This window comes from Myotis yumanensis, unplaced genomic scaffold (genome assembly GCF_028538775.1).
Source record: "Myotis yumanensis isolate MYYU_CA2020_CCGP unplaced genomic scaffold, mMyoYum1.0.hap1 SCAF_5, whole genome shotgun sequence".
Lineage (NCBI taxonomy): Eukaryota > Metazoa > Chordata > Mammalia > Chiroptera > Vespertilionidae > Myotis > Myotis yumanensis.
The window spans coordinates 28,785,449-28,803,072 of NW_027223756.1; the positions used below are offsets into that span (position 1 = coordinate 28,785,449).

The window sequence follows — 17,624 nt, forward strand, 5'->3', positions numbered from 1 at the left end:
CAAATTGTGTAAAAGTATTTTTAATTTCCTAGGTGTATGGAATTTTAAAAAAATGTTTTATTGTTGATTTGTACTTTTAAAGCAATAGAGATCAGAGAATGCAGTCCATCTGGTTAAGTAGTTTTGTGTGATTTTTAAAAAATTAATCCTCACGAGCGGATATTTTTTCCATTGATTTTTAGAGAGACTGGGAGGGGAAGAGACAGAGAGAAACAACAATGTGAGACAGTCACATCGATTGGTTGCCTCCAACTCCCCGAGTCCCGCTCCCCCCCGCGCCCCCCCAAAGGTCAAAACCAAGGCACGAGCCCTGACCGGAATCTAGCCAGCATGTATGGTACAGGCTGACGCTCTATCCAACGGGCCAAAATGGCTAGGGCAAAGGAGTTTGTTTTAAAGACTTTTTGTGGCCTAAAACATGGGCAATTTTTACACATGTTCCATGTTGGAAAAGAGCACATAGCCTATTTATTTATAAGTGCAAACTTGATTTTTCTATTCTTAACAACAGTTTTATGTTTGATCAGTTTCATAGAAGTCTGAAAAAATTTTATCACTACAAATTTTCTATTTTATCTGGAGAGTAGATTGTTAGTTACTAATTAATGATTGTTGTATCAATTGGAGGAACATTTATCTCTCTCTAAAAATGCTTTTGGCCTAAAATTGTATTTTGTCTGGCATTAATAATGCCTTACATACTTTTTCTATCACTTTTTCAATTTTCCCCTATCATTTTACTTTAGGTTTGTTTCTTGAAAACAGACTTTTATTTTGAATCTAATTCAAAAGTCTCTGCTCTTTGACATTGAGTTCAATAGATTTATATTTGTCCTGATTACCTGCTGTATGTTTTCTTTAAAAAATTCTAAAGTTATTTAGTGTTTGATCAACACAAGGCCCTAGAATGGCTTTTAATCTTCTAACACATCCTTCTAAATTTCATGTTATTGCTGTCCAGAATTTTGGTATTATTTTGTTCCTAAGCATAAAATTTTAGGATTTAGGTCCTAGCCAGGTGGCTCTATTGGTTGTAGCATTATCCCATACACCCAAAGGCTGTATGTTCAATTCCTGGTCAGGGCATACACCTGGGTTGTAGATTGGATCCCCAGTTGGGGTGTGTATGGGATTGATGCTTCTCTCTCACATCGATATTTCTCTCTCTCAAATCAATAAACATATCCTTAAGTTAGGATAAAAAAATGTAGCATTTATACTAAAATTTTTATAATAGTTTTACCAATTTATTTGCTTACCGTAGCTTCTTGCATCCCAGGCCTTCCTCCAGAGTTAATTTTTCTCCTTATTGATGTACACATCTTTTAGTAGTTCTTTTAGCAAGGGTCTTAGGTGTTAAGCTCTTTTATTCTTTTTTTTTTAAAAATATATTTTATTGATTTTTTTACAGAGAGGAAGGGAGAGGGATAGAGAGTTAGAAACATCAATGAGAGAGAAACATCAATCAGCTGTCTCCTACACATCCCCAGTTGGGGATGTGTCCGCAACCAAGGCACATGCCCTTGACCGGAATCGAACCTGGGACCCTTGAGTCCACAGGCTGACTCTCTATCCACTGAGCCAAACCAGCCAGGGCACTCTTTTATTCTTTGTAGACCTGAAAATATGCTTATTTTTCCTCCTCTGGAATGGTAGTTAAGTACAAAATTCTATATTTTGTTATTTTCTCTTGATATTTTGAGAATATTAACCACCAGTATCTTCTGTGGTTATTAGACAGCAAAAATGGCTTTATTAAGGCTCAGCGTTGTCATGTCTGCCACGCTTCACTTTTGGGCGACACTGAAGGTGGAGGCTGTTTGAGATTCTGAGCCACAATCTATTGAGCTGCAGCATATCCACCCTGCAGCTAACTTGGGGAACCTCAGCAGGATGGGGCTGGTTCTAGCAAGCCCTGGGCTCAGGGTGGGTGGCAGGGTGTAATTATTATTGATGAGAATCTGCTGTCAAAATGTTGATTATTGTTCCTTTATAAGTAATGTATTTTTCCTCCAGTAGCTTTTTTTTTTTAAAATATCTTATTGATTTTTTGCAGAGAGGAAGGGAGAGGAATAGAGAGTTAGAAACATCAATGAGAAACATGGATCAGCTGCTTCCTGCACACTCCCTACTGGAGATGTGCCTGCAACCAAGGTACATGCCCTTGACCGGAATTGAGCCTGGGACCCTTGAGTCCACAGGCCAATGCTCTATCCACTGAGCCAAACCGGTCTGGGCATCCTCCAGTAGTTTTTAAGATTTTTTAAAAATATATTTTTATTGATTTCAGAGAGGAAGGAAGAGGGAGAGAGAGACAGAAACATCCACGGATCAGCTGCCTCCTGCAAGTCCCCCACTGGGGATCGAGCCCACAACCTGGGCATGTGCCCTTGACCAGAATCGAACCTGGGACCTTTCAGTTCGCAGGCCGACGCTCTATCCACTGAGCCAAACTGGGTAGGGCTTAAGATTTTTTTCTTTATCCTTAAAATTCTAGTTTCATTTGTTCTGTTCAGTGATAAATTTTTTAACCAAGGATTAATATTTGGCTTAAATTCTAGAAAATTCTACATCATTGTTTCTTCAAACATTGTCTCTGCTTTCTATTTCTAACCTCTCCTTCAGGAACTTCAAATAGATGTATGTTGGAACTCCCCAATCTATCTTTTTACTCTCAATTTCTCTTCATGTTTGTGCTATATTGTATTATTTCTTGTTTTATCATCTGATCCACTAATTCTTTTTTTAAAAAATATATTTTTATTGATTTTTTACAGAGAAGAAGGGAGAGGGATAGAGAGCTAGAAACATCGATGAGAGAGAAACATCGATCAGCTGCCTCCTGCACGCCCCCCAGTGGGGATGAGCCCGCAACCAAGGTACATGCCCTTGACCGGAATCGAACCCGGGACCCTTGAGTCCAGAGGCCAATGCTCTATCCACTGAGCCAAACCGGTTCGGCTGATTCACTAATTCTTTATTCAACTGTATTCAATATACTGTTTATTCTACATATCGTTTTTATTTCCCAATTTCCCCCTCAAAGTCTAAATTGCTTTATTTGATACCTACCTGTTTTTAATTATCAATTATCATTATATTGCCTCACACTGTTTAAAACTATTGGGCATCGTTTAAAAGAAACATGTTAAATTTTCAAGATTAAAGTCTTTTATTTCAGTTTCCTTGGGCATAAAGTCTCCTATTTTGCTGCTTTTTGTTTATGTACTTGCATTTTGACTACCTCTGGACATAATTTTGCACTTGAGCTTTATAATTTTTTTATTTGAAGAAGCTCATTTTGCATGAGAGTTGCTTTTTTTTTTTATTTCCATCCACAAACTTATCCCTTCTTTTTTTTTTTTTAAATATATTTTATTGATTTTTTACAGAGAAGAAGGGAGACGGATAGAGAGTTAGAAACATCAATGAGAGAGATCGATCAGCTGCTTCCTGCACGCCCCCCACTGGGGACGTGCCCGCAACCAAGGTACATGCCCTTGACCGGAATCGAACCTGGGACCCTTGAGTCTGCAGGCTGACGCTCTATCCACTGAGCCAAACCGGTTTGGCAGCTTATCCCTTCTAATCAGATAGTTTTGGCAGTTGCTTCAGTCTGGCCCTTTAAGTCCATTTCAGATCTTTTATTGGTAACTTAAGTTTCTGGTCCCACAGAATTATTTAGTTCTGCTCACTAAATCAAAGAATGGTGCTCTCCAGGTTTGAGTTACTTCTCTCTTTGCTTCTCCCCTCTAACAAGAACAAACTAATTTCCAACTACAACTGTGGGAAGCTGCTTGGAGCTTTTTTTTCCATCTTGATTCACAGGTAGGTAAGACAATAAGGTCCCACCCAGTTCATTGCTTTATTCACATAGACTAGATCTATTGGCCTGCTCCATGTGAGATGCGTTGGGTCCCTACGTCACCATAGAAGTTAAAACTCCAGTCCCATTGCCCATGTTTTTAAGCCTAAATTCTTCTTGGGCCTATGGCTTCAACTGTAGATCCATAATCCATTTCTAGTCCAGAGAGTTCTTTAATTTTTGTTGCTAGGTATAGCAACATATTTTTTAATTTAGTTTGTTTTTCTCCCATATTTTATTTAATATGTCTGTGCTTGAAATGACAGAGAACAGAGAGGTTTCAAAAAGCTAAGTGAACTTGACTTCATGACTGGAAGTCATTTATACTTATGTTTAAGCAACTTTGAGATAGCTGAAAAGATGCATTCAACATACAATAACTTAGGAAAAAACAACTTGGCCTTAAAAAAACACATTAGAAATTTTGTGTATTTTACAGATAGTTTTAGATTAAGAAAAAACTGGTAAGTTTTCCAGTTTTGAGTAGCAAAATTAAACAATATGTATATATGTTATTCCTTAATTAACATTTAAAAAGTGGTAGGTCATGCTGAGTCCCAGCCCTGGGTTGTGTTCTAGTGCTTCACTATTACATATTTAGAAAGCTCTTAGCTAGAAATAAATATGCTTCATTGTAATAAAAAAAGTGGGAGGTCATATTTAAAGTTTATTAAGATTAGCTAATCACTAACAATGGAAATATATTGATAAGTGGATAATTAGAGCTCATAAGCCCCCTAAAAGCTTATCCATGTAAAATACACTACACTATGAGAAAAAAGGTACAGTTTTTTATCTATTTGGTTTTATTTATTTGTTTTTCTTAAATTTATTGGGGTGACATTTGGTTTTAGATTATAAAATTCAATTATACATTAAGTTTATTTTCTTCAAAATAAGTTGATTTCCTTTAAAATCATAGTCATGGGCACCCAAGGCATGCATATATATTTTTTAACTATATCACAGAGGTAGAGTTTTCTTGGAGGTGGAGGAGAACTTTGTCTAGAGAGGAAGAATTAGAATCACAGGAAAGGGAGGTAGACTGTTTTATACTACATATATACTAGAGGATTCTGATACTCTCCCCTACAGGTTATGTTCTTCCCACCCACCACTGTATATTCATCATTACCTTAGTGATCTACTGTTAAGGATGAGATTTATAACCCTCGGGAGAATTTGAAGGAAGAGATTAAGAGGCACTGTTTTAGGGTTTTCTGTTTAGCATCGTTTCTAAAAATCACAAGTAACAAAGAAAAACCAAGCTTCTTCAGTTTCAATGAAGGAAGAATGACTGATTATAAAGCAAAGATGGAAAGAGAACAGAACTCTACAATGATGCAGAATAATCTGTACAGACTCCAGCAATGTCTCAAAGTGTGGAGTATGGAGGACTTATCATCAGAATCTCCTAGAATATTAGTTAAAATGCAAACTCCCATTTCAAATACGCTGAATCTGAGCCTCTAAATGTGGGGTTGCAAACCTCATTTTTAAAAAGTATCCCAAGTTTGAGATTTATAGCTAGAGAGAGAGATTTATAACTACATTTCCTTTAACAAATCCAAGGGAGAAAGAAATACCTTTTCTAAAATAATACTCAGCTTTACATTCTAGATTGGAGCCTGAGATACTACACAAACTGAGTAAAAATTCACATTTTCATATAATATTTTGTGAAATACATTAATTTACTTTGTTCAAATTAGAATATAACAACTTCTTATTCAACAAGCCATTAATGAAGATATTAATAAGCATTATAATTAAGAGTGGCTTGATACTGAAAATTTTATTTTAGATAGCCTAAGTTAATTGTGCTCAATCATAATTTATTCATAATTTATAAATTAAGCACTGCCCTGAGTTTACACAAATCCCTCTGGATTACAATGGATATTAACTTTGCTTGATTTTTAAAACCATTAGGCACAAATTCCACTTTTTTTTTTCAAAAGAAAAGGAATGTTTGCTTATAAAGAAGTATTCACCTTTTTAAAAATTAATTTCAGAATGAGGTAACAGGAGACAATTTTAAGAAGAAAAATTTTAATGTATATAAATTAGGGCATGAATAATATAGTAAATGTTATAACTAATTTTTTGTTTATCTGAGGATTATACATATATTTAAATATATTTTTATTGATTTCAGAGAGGAAGGAAAAGGGAGAGAGAGATAGAAACATCAATGATGAGAGAGAGAGTCATTGACTGGCTGCCTTCTGTACACCCCAGGGGGGATCAAGCCCACAACCCAAGCATGTGCCCAGACTGGGAATTGAACTGTGACCTCCTGATTCATAGGTTGACGCTCAACCACCAAGCCACACTGGCCAGGCTGAGGATTATATTTTTATTTTTATTTATTTATTTTTTTTAAAGATCTTTTATTGATTTTTTAAAAAATATATTTCATTGATTTTTTTACAGAGAGGAAGGGAGAGAGATAAAGAGTTAGAAACATCGATGAGAGAGAAACGTCAATCAGCTGCCTCCTGCACATCTCCCACTGGGGATGTGCCCGCAACCCAGGTACATGCCCTTGACCGGAATCGAACCTGGGACTTTCAGTCTGCAGGCCAACGCTCTATCCACTGAGCCAAACCGGTTTCGGTGAGGATTATATTTTTAAAGTCAAATATAGTACTCTAAATCTAAGTTTCAGATTTCTGATGAACAATATTGAATGCAGAACTTTATAACTGAGACTTTTCCTCTGGGGTATCTTAACTCTCCCAATAGGGAGAATACAAAAGAACTAACACTCTGAATTAGAAAATCTATTTCCACCTATGAGATTTGTTAGGAATACCATATAAAAAGAACACTAAGGAAGCAAATTACTAGTAATGTAAATCTTTTTTTTTATTTAAACTTTATAATCTGTTTCAATTGAAGAGGATTTCCTTTGTCACCCACCAGGGTCCTGGAACTTCTTGGTTGGAATTCAGATATCCAGAGTTCTGGTTACCTACAACATCTATTCTTTATGTAGTAGCTTACAAGCATCAAAGGCCACCCTCACCTGATGCTTGGCCGGATCTATGCCCTCCAAAATAGTCTTCATGTCCTCCTGCTTGTCCTGTGAAAGGAAAAAGAAGAACTCACGGATCTTATTCCAAAATGAAAATCACATTTGGCCATGAAGACCTTGTGACTGACTGGTACTTCAGATGCTGGGCTTTATTAAACTCAGGCTCTTTAACGAGAAAGATTCTCATCAGTAGAGAACATAATCCAGGAGCAGAGATTTTTCATGCCTTTGTCTCCCAACAACTAAAGCCACAGAATCAAGAACAATATCTTTAACATCTAACTAAAGAAAATAATTAAATGATTTGGGGATATCACAAGTTGGGAGAAAAAGTAAGGAAAACATTATAAGATAACTACATAGTTATTTTTAAATGCACGTAGTGCTCATACTTTTCAACTAAAACTTGAGAGAGAGAATATCTGTATTTTCTCTAGATACAGACTCCTAACAGAGAGAAAGTACTTGAAGGTGAGACAAGAATATAATTGAGGAAACAGTAATAAGCTTTGCAGTCACTAACCAGAGTTAACTAAGTCTCCAAATAAAAGAAATGGAGCCTAGAGAAGGCTTTTTTTCTAAGTCACTCCTACCTCCTACCTGGGAGATGTGCTTACCTTAAGGGGATGCATGCTCTTATAGTAGAGATTTGGTGAGAAAGAATTGTGAAACAACTACATTTGTTAAGGCTCGCTTCCTCTCCCTGCCCCACCCCTATATGGTTTTCAACAAATGGCAAGCCCCATTCAAATATGAATAATAATCACAAAGTATCCAACCTAGAACTTAAGAAGTTCCTACAAAAATAGAAACAAAAAAAGTGAAATATTTCCCTACACTTTCAAAAAAAAATTAAAGCACATAAATTCTTTAAATAGCTGAACAAAATGATATAACAGCAAGAGGAGATTTAAAAGTGAGTTGAGCACGGCCAGTGTGGCTCAACCGTTGAGCATGGACCTATGAACCAGGAGGTCACAGTTCGATTCCTGGTCAGGGCACATGCCCCAGGATTTGATCCCCAGTGGGAGGCATGCAGGAGGCAGCTGATCAATGATTCTCTTTCATCATTGATGTTTTTATCTCTCTCTCCCTCTCCCTTCCTCTCTGAAATCAAGTTCAGGCACTCAGGGATTAAGAAACTATATCATATGAAAGACTAGTAAAATTAACACTGAATCAACCTAAACAACTGAGAGAAACAGGGTCATAAAATAGAATGTAAATGTTATACAACTAAAGTAATAATAAAATATAACTCCTGAAAACCTTATGGTGCAAGATACATTACATTCCTCTTTCAGAATGAAGTCAATAGATACTTTCTAAATATTTGACTTTTTAAAAATAAATATGTTCTTTAAAAAAATTAACAGGAGAGAACCAAGATGACAGCATAGGTAAACACCTGTACTTGCTGCCTCCCACAACCACATCAAAATTACAACTAAAATACATAACAACTATCACCCAGAACCACAGGAAAGCTGGCTGAGTGGAAGTACTACAACTAGAGAGGTTAAGAAGAAAGCACATTGAGAGTGGTAGGAGGTGCGGAAGCGTGGCACGGGCTGGCACCCGGTTGTGCCGCTTTTTTAATTGGGAGGTAGATACAAGCTCCTGCTTGCTCTGAGCTCCAGGGCCGGGCAAGACTTGGGGGGACCCAGACACATACGGGGAGAAACTGGACTGTCTGGCATCGGGGCAGGAATGCGGGGGCAGTTTTCTTCCAGACGGAGGTGCTTGCAACGGTCATTGTTCCTGTGTTGGGACCTCCCAGGTGTAGGGCTGACTGGCAGCCATTGCTGTTTGCTCTGCCCTGGAGATTCGAGAGAATCCTACCCAATTTACAACCCCACCCAAACTGTGCGAAGCAGCTTTTGCATATGAATGGCCTGTCCTTTCTCAGCCTAAAACCTATCAAACAAGCTGCAGCTGGGTCAGGGAGCCCCAAAGCTAACAAAAGAAGGCCCAAGACCACACCAGCACCAGCCTGCCTTGCTTCACAGCTGGGCCTCGTCTGGGCACTTCCAAACCCAATACAAAGAGGAGGAATCTGCAGATCTCTCTGTAGCTCCTGCTGGGTGGCCCCAGGCAGTGGCTGACTTTGCACCTCCTTGGAGATCCAAGAGCCAGTGTACCCAGTGGTCAGTGCAAGACCATACAAGATTACAACTCTTCACATCCATAAGTGACACACTCAAGGAGCAGACTCAGTAAGCACCAAAGCCCCACTGAAGCAAGTCCTGCCCCATAAGGGTGTCTCCTGCACAGCAGCTCTTCCATTATGGACACAGCCAATTGGCCTGGAGGTCAATGCCTCCCAGTGATATCAACAGCAATCAAGGCTCAACTATAACAAGTCTGTGCACACAGCCCACAAAGGGGTGCACCAAGAGTGTCCACCTCAGGTGATTGGGGAGGCTGAGCCACTGGGCCCGATAGCACACCTACTATACAAGGCCACTCTATCAACTCAAGGAGACTTAGCAGCTACCCAATACATAGAAACAAACACAGGGAAGCAGCCAAAATGTGGAGACAAAGAAACATGTCACAAATGAAAGAAATGGAAGAAAGCAAAATACTGGATATAGAGTTAAAAACCACAGTTATAAGGTTACTCAAGAATCTTCTAGAAACCTCCGAGGAACTTATTGAGAACTTCAAGGATCTTAGTGAGAATGCCAAAAAAATGGAAAAGGACCAGTCAGAAATTAAGCATACACTGACTGAAATAAAGAATAATGTCTTAACCGGTTTGGCTCAGTGGATAGAGCGTTGGCCTGCGGACTGAAGGGTCCCAGGTTCGATTCCAGTCAAGGGCATGTACCTTGGTTGTGGGCACATCCCCAGTAGGGGGCGTGCAGGAGGCAGCTGATCGATGTTTCTCGTCAATGTTTCTAACTCTCTACCCCTCTCCCTTCCTCTCTGTTAAAAAAAAAAAAATCAATAAAATATGTATTTTTTAAAAAAAGAATAATATACAGAGATTCAACAGTAGACTAGCGCATCCCAAGAATCAAGTCAAATACTTGAAATACAAGGAAATAACTGGAAGAGCAAACAGAAAAAATAATCCAAAAATATGAAGATAGTGTAAGGAGCCTCAGGGACAACTTCAAGCGTACCAACATCTGAATTATGGGGTGCCAGAAGAAGAGAGACAGCAAGATATTAAAAACCTATTTGAAGAAATAGTGACAGAAAACTTCCCCTACCTGGTGAAAGAAATAGACCTACAAGTCCAGGAAGCGCAGAGAACCCCAAACAAGAGGAATCCAAAGAGGACCACACCAAGACACATCATAATTAAAATGCCAAGGGCAAAAGACAAAGAGAATCTTAAAGCAGCAAGAGAAAAACAGTTAGTTACCTACAAGGGAGTATCCATATGACTGTCAGCTGATTTCTCAACAGAAACTATGCAGGCCAGAAGGGAGTGGCAGGAAATATTTAAAATGATGAATACCAAGAACCTACAACCAAGATTACTCTACCCAGCAAAGCTATCATTTAGAATTGAAGGTCAGAGAAAGAGCTTCACAGACAAGAAAAAGCTAAAGGAGTTCATCACCACCAAACCAGTATTATATGAAATGCTGAAGGGTATTGTTTAAGAAGAGGAAGAAGAAAAAGGTAAATTTAACATATTATGAACAACAAAGTGACAACAAATACAGATCTATTAACAAGTGAATCTAAAAATCAAATGAATAAAAAATCCGATGAACAGAATAAACTGGTGAATGTAATAGAATCAGGGGCATGGAAATGGAGCAGACTGACAATTCTCGGGGGGAGGTGAGGGAGGTGCGGGAAGAGATTGGACAAAGATCTTATATGCATGTATGCAGTACCTATGGATGTGGACAGTGGGGTGGCGAGGGGGTGGGGTGGGGTGGGGACCGGGTGGAGGGAAGCTATGGGGGGGGAGGGCAGGAAGAGACACATCTGTAATAATCTGAACAATAAAGATTTTAAAACATTTAACAAAATATTTCAAAATTTGCATTTGGAAATGATGTCTAAGTATTCTTCCAAAAAGTAACTTTATACCTGTGTTTTATATAGTTCAACAAAGCTTTGGGAGCAAATAATGAACAATTCCTAGGGCTACTTGGAACCCAGGGAGTCTTTTTAGTTAAAACAAATATGTGAACTAAGATCAAAGCTTAGAAAATTAAACCATCAAGGAAAAAAGAACAAAAGATCTAATTCATGTTAATGAGAATGTGAGAAAACAGGAAGTCTCAATTGTTAATGGAAGTATAGACTGATTTAGCACTTTTGACCAATTTGGCAGCAGCGATCAAAATTTTAGATGTGGGCCCTTTGACAACTAGAATATCACTTCTAGAAATTTATGTCTATAGATATATTCACAAAAGTAGAAAAGATATGTAAATGTGCTTAACAACATTTAGTGTCACACCATTTGTAATACTTAAACCTAATAACCCAGATGTTTATGAATAAATAAGAAATAAGTAACTGTGAAAAGAAATGAGAAATCCATAGGTACTGACAAAAAAAATATTAAAAGGAAAAAGTTGCAGTAAAGCGTTATGTGATAAAAAATCCATTCTATAAAAAAAAGACATAGAGCCCACGTACACAGAATATACATATACTTGGGTATATAGAAATGTCCAGAAGGACACACAACATAACTGCTTAAAAAAAAAAAAAATCTTATGAAAGAGGACTTGGTCCACATTTATATTTCATAAGATTTAATATAGATAACAAAGTGATCCTTCAAAATTTTTTCTTACTTTTAAGGGAAGTCCATATCAAATCTCATTTTAAGAAAATTAATTCCAGGAGTAAGAACCAGAGGGTGCTAAAGTTCCCATTAGCTCAATTATTCTAGGAAAATGACACCCACAAGTTAATTTGGCTGGCAGAATACAGTCCAAGGAAAGCAACAAGGGTCAGAGAGCTTACTTTACGCTTAGGAAAGGAAATCAGTGATAGACCACTGTGACATATTCAAAGGGCCCAATTTCCTCAGTGTAAAAGTGTTTGAATTTTTAGTAAGTCCTTCAATGCTATTGTCAACGCAAGAGAAAATCAATAATAATAAACCAAAATTCTATTTCAGTAAGAAATTATATGAAGAATTAAACCTTAATAAGAATGTTTCTTTCAAAATATGTGACTTTTCATTATACATACACAAAATATCTCTGGAAGGATTCAAGAAATGAACAATACTGATTGTCAATAGGGATGGAAACTGAGTAGCCATGAAACACTTTTACTAGTATACTTTGTGAATTCTGAATGATTTAAAGGTATTACCTACTTAAAAATTTTAAAAACATATATTTTTCCAAATAATTTTAAGGTTTTGTTAAGCAAAAATTTAGCCACAACAATGAGGACAATAACTAATTGACATAGGACCAACTATTATTCAATATAGCAAAGACTCCATAGTTAGTAACACTGTATGCCTACCATACTTCTTTAAGTTGGTTCCATTTATCTCTGATCCATTTCATCTAAAGCAGATTCATTATGAGCATAAAAAAAGAAACTATGTTCTATCTCATGTCAATGGGTACCCTATCCCGCTTCCACCCCTATCTTTAAGGTGACAAACATCTTAAAGTAAAATGGTATCTTTCTTGTTTTTCAGATCTCATGTATACTTGAAAGCCAAAGCTGGTAAAAACAACAACAATCCTAAACAAAGGAAATTTAAAAAAGTTTTTAAGACATAAAACATGAAAGGAAGATGATGTAACATAAGTTTACTCTGCTACTTGAAATAAACTTTACTTGCAAAAAAAAAAAAAAAAAGAATAAATTTATAACTGAATAATACCAAAGATAACCAGAGTGACAATATTCTTGACTAACCTTAGGATTCCACAAGGGAATAAGAAATAGTTTACTTAAAACAAAAATCCATGTTGTGAAAAATCTTCCTACTTCTTTGACAATATTTAAATAGGATAAAATATTGATAGTAAAAAGACTTATAGTGGCCCAGCTGTGGTGGCTCAGTGGATTGAGCATCGTCCCTTGGACCAAAAGTTCCCCGGTTCTTGGTCAGGGCATATGCCTGGGTTGCGGGCTCGATCCCCAGTAGGGGGCATGCAAGAGGCAGCCGATCAATGATTTTCTCTCATCATTGATGTTCTATCTCCCTCTCCCTCTCCTTTCCTCTCTGAAATCAATAAAAATATATTTTAAAAAAGACATAGTGGAAGAGATAATGATTTAGCATTATAATGCCAGATTATTCTTTATTGGGGTAACCTTACTAAATTAATTGTGCATTTTAAGGACTAATAACTTTTATCTATTAAAATAATCTATAAAATGTTAAAATAAGCAAAATTGGCTAATTGTTAATTATAAATAACTCAAAATAGTGGTTGGGGTCACATAAGTACATCAAGTATATACATAGATTTTAAGTGATATAATAATTTATATAACGGTTACACCAGTATCATGACGATGTATATCTTAATAATTCATTTTCTTAGAGGATCTCATAGCCTTTTACACATTTTTTTGGGCTAACAGAGCATTCAATATCATCTAGTCTATCTAAACACGGAGTTGGTTAACTTGTTCTTTAGAAATAATGAAATTAGATTTCTTAAGCTAAGTCATTAAAGATCATTTAGTCCAAACCCCTCATAAAAAGGGGTAGGAAAAACAACAACAAAAGAAGCCTATAAGAATTTAAGAGATTTGCCTAAGGACACCCAACAGAGCCAAAATAAGAATATATTACACAACCATGGTGAAATAGTCCAGAAAATAATAGATTTCATTTCACAGATGAGAGTATTGAGGCAAACATTTGCTTATAGATCAGTGATTTGATGGCTATGATGAAAATTTTGGTGCCTCATCTAATGTTCTGTGGCATCAGTTCTTTCTGGATCTCCACTCAGATCTAGGATAAGAAGATGTCTTTCATAGGCATTTCTTCCTTTAAGATTTACTTTTGAGTAGCAATTCAGGCCTACATAATGCTGAGTTGAGTCACAAAATCTCTTGGTAAGACATAACTAGCATATATTTACCTTCTCTAATATCTATGCTGTTTTTTTTTTAAATAGGAAATTCTCCTTGTGTTCAGAATCTACTGATCAATTATACTATGGTAGACATCTTCTAGTAATAAAAGACCAAGGAGCTAGACACAAGGAAGTATACTTATTTACCTAATTTATACACCACCCTCTCTCCCATTTCAACTTCAGCTTTGTTGGCAAATACATGTGAAGGAAATTCTAAAGATGACAAATATTTCTATCTTAATAAATGTATCAAAGTTTTCCTTAATTAAAAAAAAATATTTTTATTGATTTTAGAGAGAGAGAAAGGGAGAGGGAAAAGAGATAGAAACATCAATCAGCTGCCTCCTGCACATCCCCTACTGGGGATTGAGCCCGAACCCTGGGCATGTGCCCTGATCGGGAATTGAACAGGTGACCTCTTAGTGCATGGGTCGACACTCAACCACAGAGCCACACTGGTTGAGCACAAATGTATCAAAGTTTTAATGCTGAAATTAATATGCCATGATGAAAAGAGAGATTCTACCATCTTCACAAATGGTTTGAAAAACACAAAAACTCACCAAATCAAAAAACCTTTGACATGTTGGCCAACACAATGTTGTCATCTAAACATACTATCTATATTTCCCAGTGGTTCTCAACCTTCCTAATGCCGCGACCCTTTAATACAGTTCCTCATGTTGTGGTGACCCCAACCATAAAATTATTTTCGTTGCTACTTCATAACTGTAATTTTGCTACTGTTATGAATCGTAATGTAAATATCTGATATGCTATATGTGTTTTCCGATGGTCGCGACCCACAGGTTGAGAACCGCTGCATTAGGGTCTTTAGAAACTCTGACCCAGTGCAGTCATGTTTCATAGACAAGGATCATGTCTATAACAATAAAATGGTTGGGCATGGAAACTAGGAAAACAGACAATAAAGTAGGTCAACATTAAAAGCAAGCAAGAAAAAAAAGAAAGTAGTGTTTTATAATCCAAATTATACTGTTCAATAGTTAACTATGCAAATTCTCCACCTTGAAATTGAGAAGTAAAACTGAAGCGGGGCTAGAAGACTGTGTAAAAGAAATCAAGCTGTAAGTGCTTGAACTGAATGAAGTAAGCTATAGAGATGAGAACAAGTATGAAATATTAAAACTCTGTCTTCTGGTCTAATAAATAGTTATTGAGAATGGTCTAGAGTTAGTATCATTCTAGACCAGTGGTTGGCAAACTGTGGCCCCTTGAGTGTGGCTCTTCCACAAAATACCACGTGCGGGTACGCACGTACAGTGTGATTGAAACTTCGTGGCCACACTCAAGGGGCCAAAGAGCCGCATATGGCTTGCGAGCCGCAGTTTGCCGACCACTGTTCTGGACCAGTGGTCGGCAAACTCATTAGTCAACAGAACCAAATATCAACAGTACAACGATTGAAATTTCTTTTGAGAGCCAAATTTTTTAAACTTAAACTATATAGGTAGGTACATTGTTATTAACTTAATTAGGGTCCTCCTAAGGCTTAGGAAGAGCCACACTCAAGGGGCCAAAGAGCCGCATGTGGCTTGCGAGCCGCAGTTTGCTGACCACGGTTCTAGACCATTAGTCATTGTTTTTAAAAATTCACATTAATATCTTAACTGATTCTGGTGCAGAATATTTTAAAGAATGGAAAACAACAGCTTTTAAGCTCCTTTTAAAAAATTATAATATCAAAACCTTGAATTATGGCAAAAGTTGAACTCTAAAATCTAGTTAAGGCTTGAGGGTTGGTCCAAATTATGTTCCAAAGGTTTACTTACTTGTACATCCTTATTTGAAACTAAGCATGAAAATAGTTCTCCAAAATGAAGATGCCCAGCCAACCCAAAATAACATCTATTTAACTTAAAGAACTAGCAAACCTAGATATCAAGAACATACCTATGGACTGCTCAAATGGATTATATCTCCACTCCATGCAATGGGAGTGGAAAGTCTTCCATCTGCAAACCACTGGAGGAAATTACTATAGCCCAAAACAGATACTAGGAGATAGCATCAAAGAATAAAGGACAAGAAAGATGCTACTGCCTTGCTAGGTCCAGCTAGTAAGAATTAGCAATCATTTTTCTCAGGACTCAGGAACTGAGATTGCCTGCTTTACTCACTTCTTATATTTGACTAGGTTTTTTTCACCCCTCTCTGGCTTATAATAAAGTCTGAAATTACAAAGTTTATTTATAGGTTTTAAATACCAACTTACTATGCTTTCCTACACGTTCCACATCTTCTATAAAGAATATAACTAGTAAAAGAACTAATATTAAAATTGAAATGTCTGTCCACAGAGTGCAAAAGCATGTGATAAGCAATATATTTTTAAAAGTTAAAATCAATATATAAAATAACTGAAAAGGAGGAAAAGAAGAAAAAGTTATGCATATAAAGTTATTAAACCTAACAGAATTTATAACAGTGAGAAATGAAAAGCAAGTCAAACTTCAATAGTAAGTGAATGGTTATGGTTCATTAACTTGATGAAATATTATGAAAGAGTTATAAAGATAGACTATGTAATAATATGAAGATTATGCAAAAATAGTGGAAAAAATAAAAAAACGGTATTATAATTACATGTAAATATGAAATGCAAAGATAGATTGCGAAATAGAAAAATAATTGTTCAAATAACAGTATTACCTTTGTATTTAATTAAGATATGTATTTATCTGAGCCATTTTTAAATCTAATATTTTAAATGTAAAACATTAAATTCAAATCTATCTGTTTATTTAATGCAAACCTTCTCAAGAACTCTAATCACAAACACTACATAGTTCCAGAAGACTATACAAATAAAACATTTGAAAATCTATGTATATAAAAGCCTAAGCGACTGAACAACTGCCTGACCATGCGACCGGTAGCTATGACGTGCACTGACCACCAGGGGGAAGATGCTCAACACATGGATTCATGCACCTGCGGGGGTCAATCCGACATCCCGAGAAGTCCTGGATTGCGCAGGCCAGGTTGAGGGACCCCACCAGTGCATGTGACCAGGCCTCCAGTATTTCATAATAGATTTCTAACTCAAATCAATCAAAATCAGTAAGATTACGCTATACACTAGAATACATTTAACAGTTTATCTTTTTCCTATTTAATATTTTCAGAAAAACTCTCAACAAACAGGCTGAGAAAGTGACTTTGTTGCAGAAAAATGGAAGAGAGAATTCAGGTAAGAATTTGGAGGATAAGAATATTACATATCTTTATAGCATCTAAGCTTTTATGTTCGATCCTATTTCTTTTTTTTCCTACTCTATTTCTTTATTTCAAGTGGTGAAATATGACAATTCTTAATTTTTATAGATGTCCCAAAGCAACTTTAAAAAAGGAAAAAGATATAGAAAGAAGGCAGAAGATTGAGATCTATTTAACATGTCTCTCTGTCATAATCCTATATAATAAAAGGATAATATGCAAATCGACTGAACGATGGAATGACCGATAGCTATGATGCGCACTGACCACCAGAGGTCAGACACTAGGACAGCAGGAGCTGTCCCCTGGTGGTCAGTGCACTCCCACAGGGGGAGCGCCATTCATCCAGAAGCCAGGCTCACGGCTGGCGAGCACAGCAGTGCTGGCAGGAGCCTTTCCTGCCTCCGAGGCAGCGCTAAGGATGTCC

General features: G+C 36.8%; 1 protein-coding gene across 5 annotated transcripts in view; it reads right to left on the minus strand.

Annotated features, from left to right (window-relative positions):
- ANKHD1 (ankyrin repeat and KH domain containing 1) overlaps window positions 1–17,624 on the minus strand; it is a 127,511-nt gene that overhangs the window by 58,698 nt on the left and 51,189 nt on the right. For 2 of the 5 annotated variants that reach the window (XM_070414815.1, XM_070414816.1), the window contains exon 11: window positions 6,897–6,953. The exons of 2 other annotated variants lie outside the window; for them this stretch is intronic. In XM_070414815.1, the coding sequence (XP_070270916.1) occupies window positions 6,897–6,953 (57 nt within the window). Of the gene's footprint in view, window positions 1–5,957; window positions 6,954–17,624 lie in introns of those variants that run through there. One more of the 5 variants, XM_070414819.1, reaches the window with a different exon arrangement.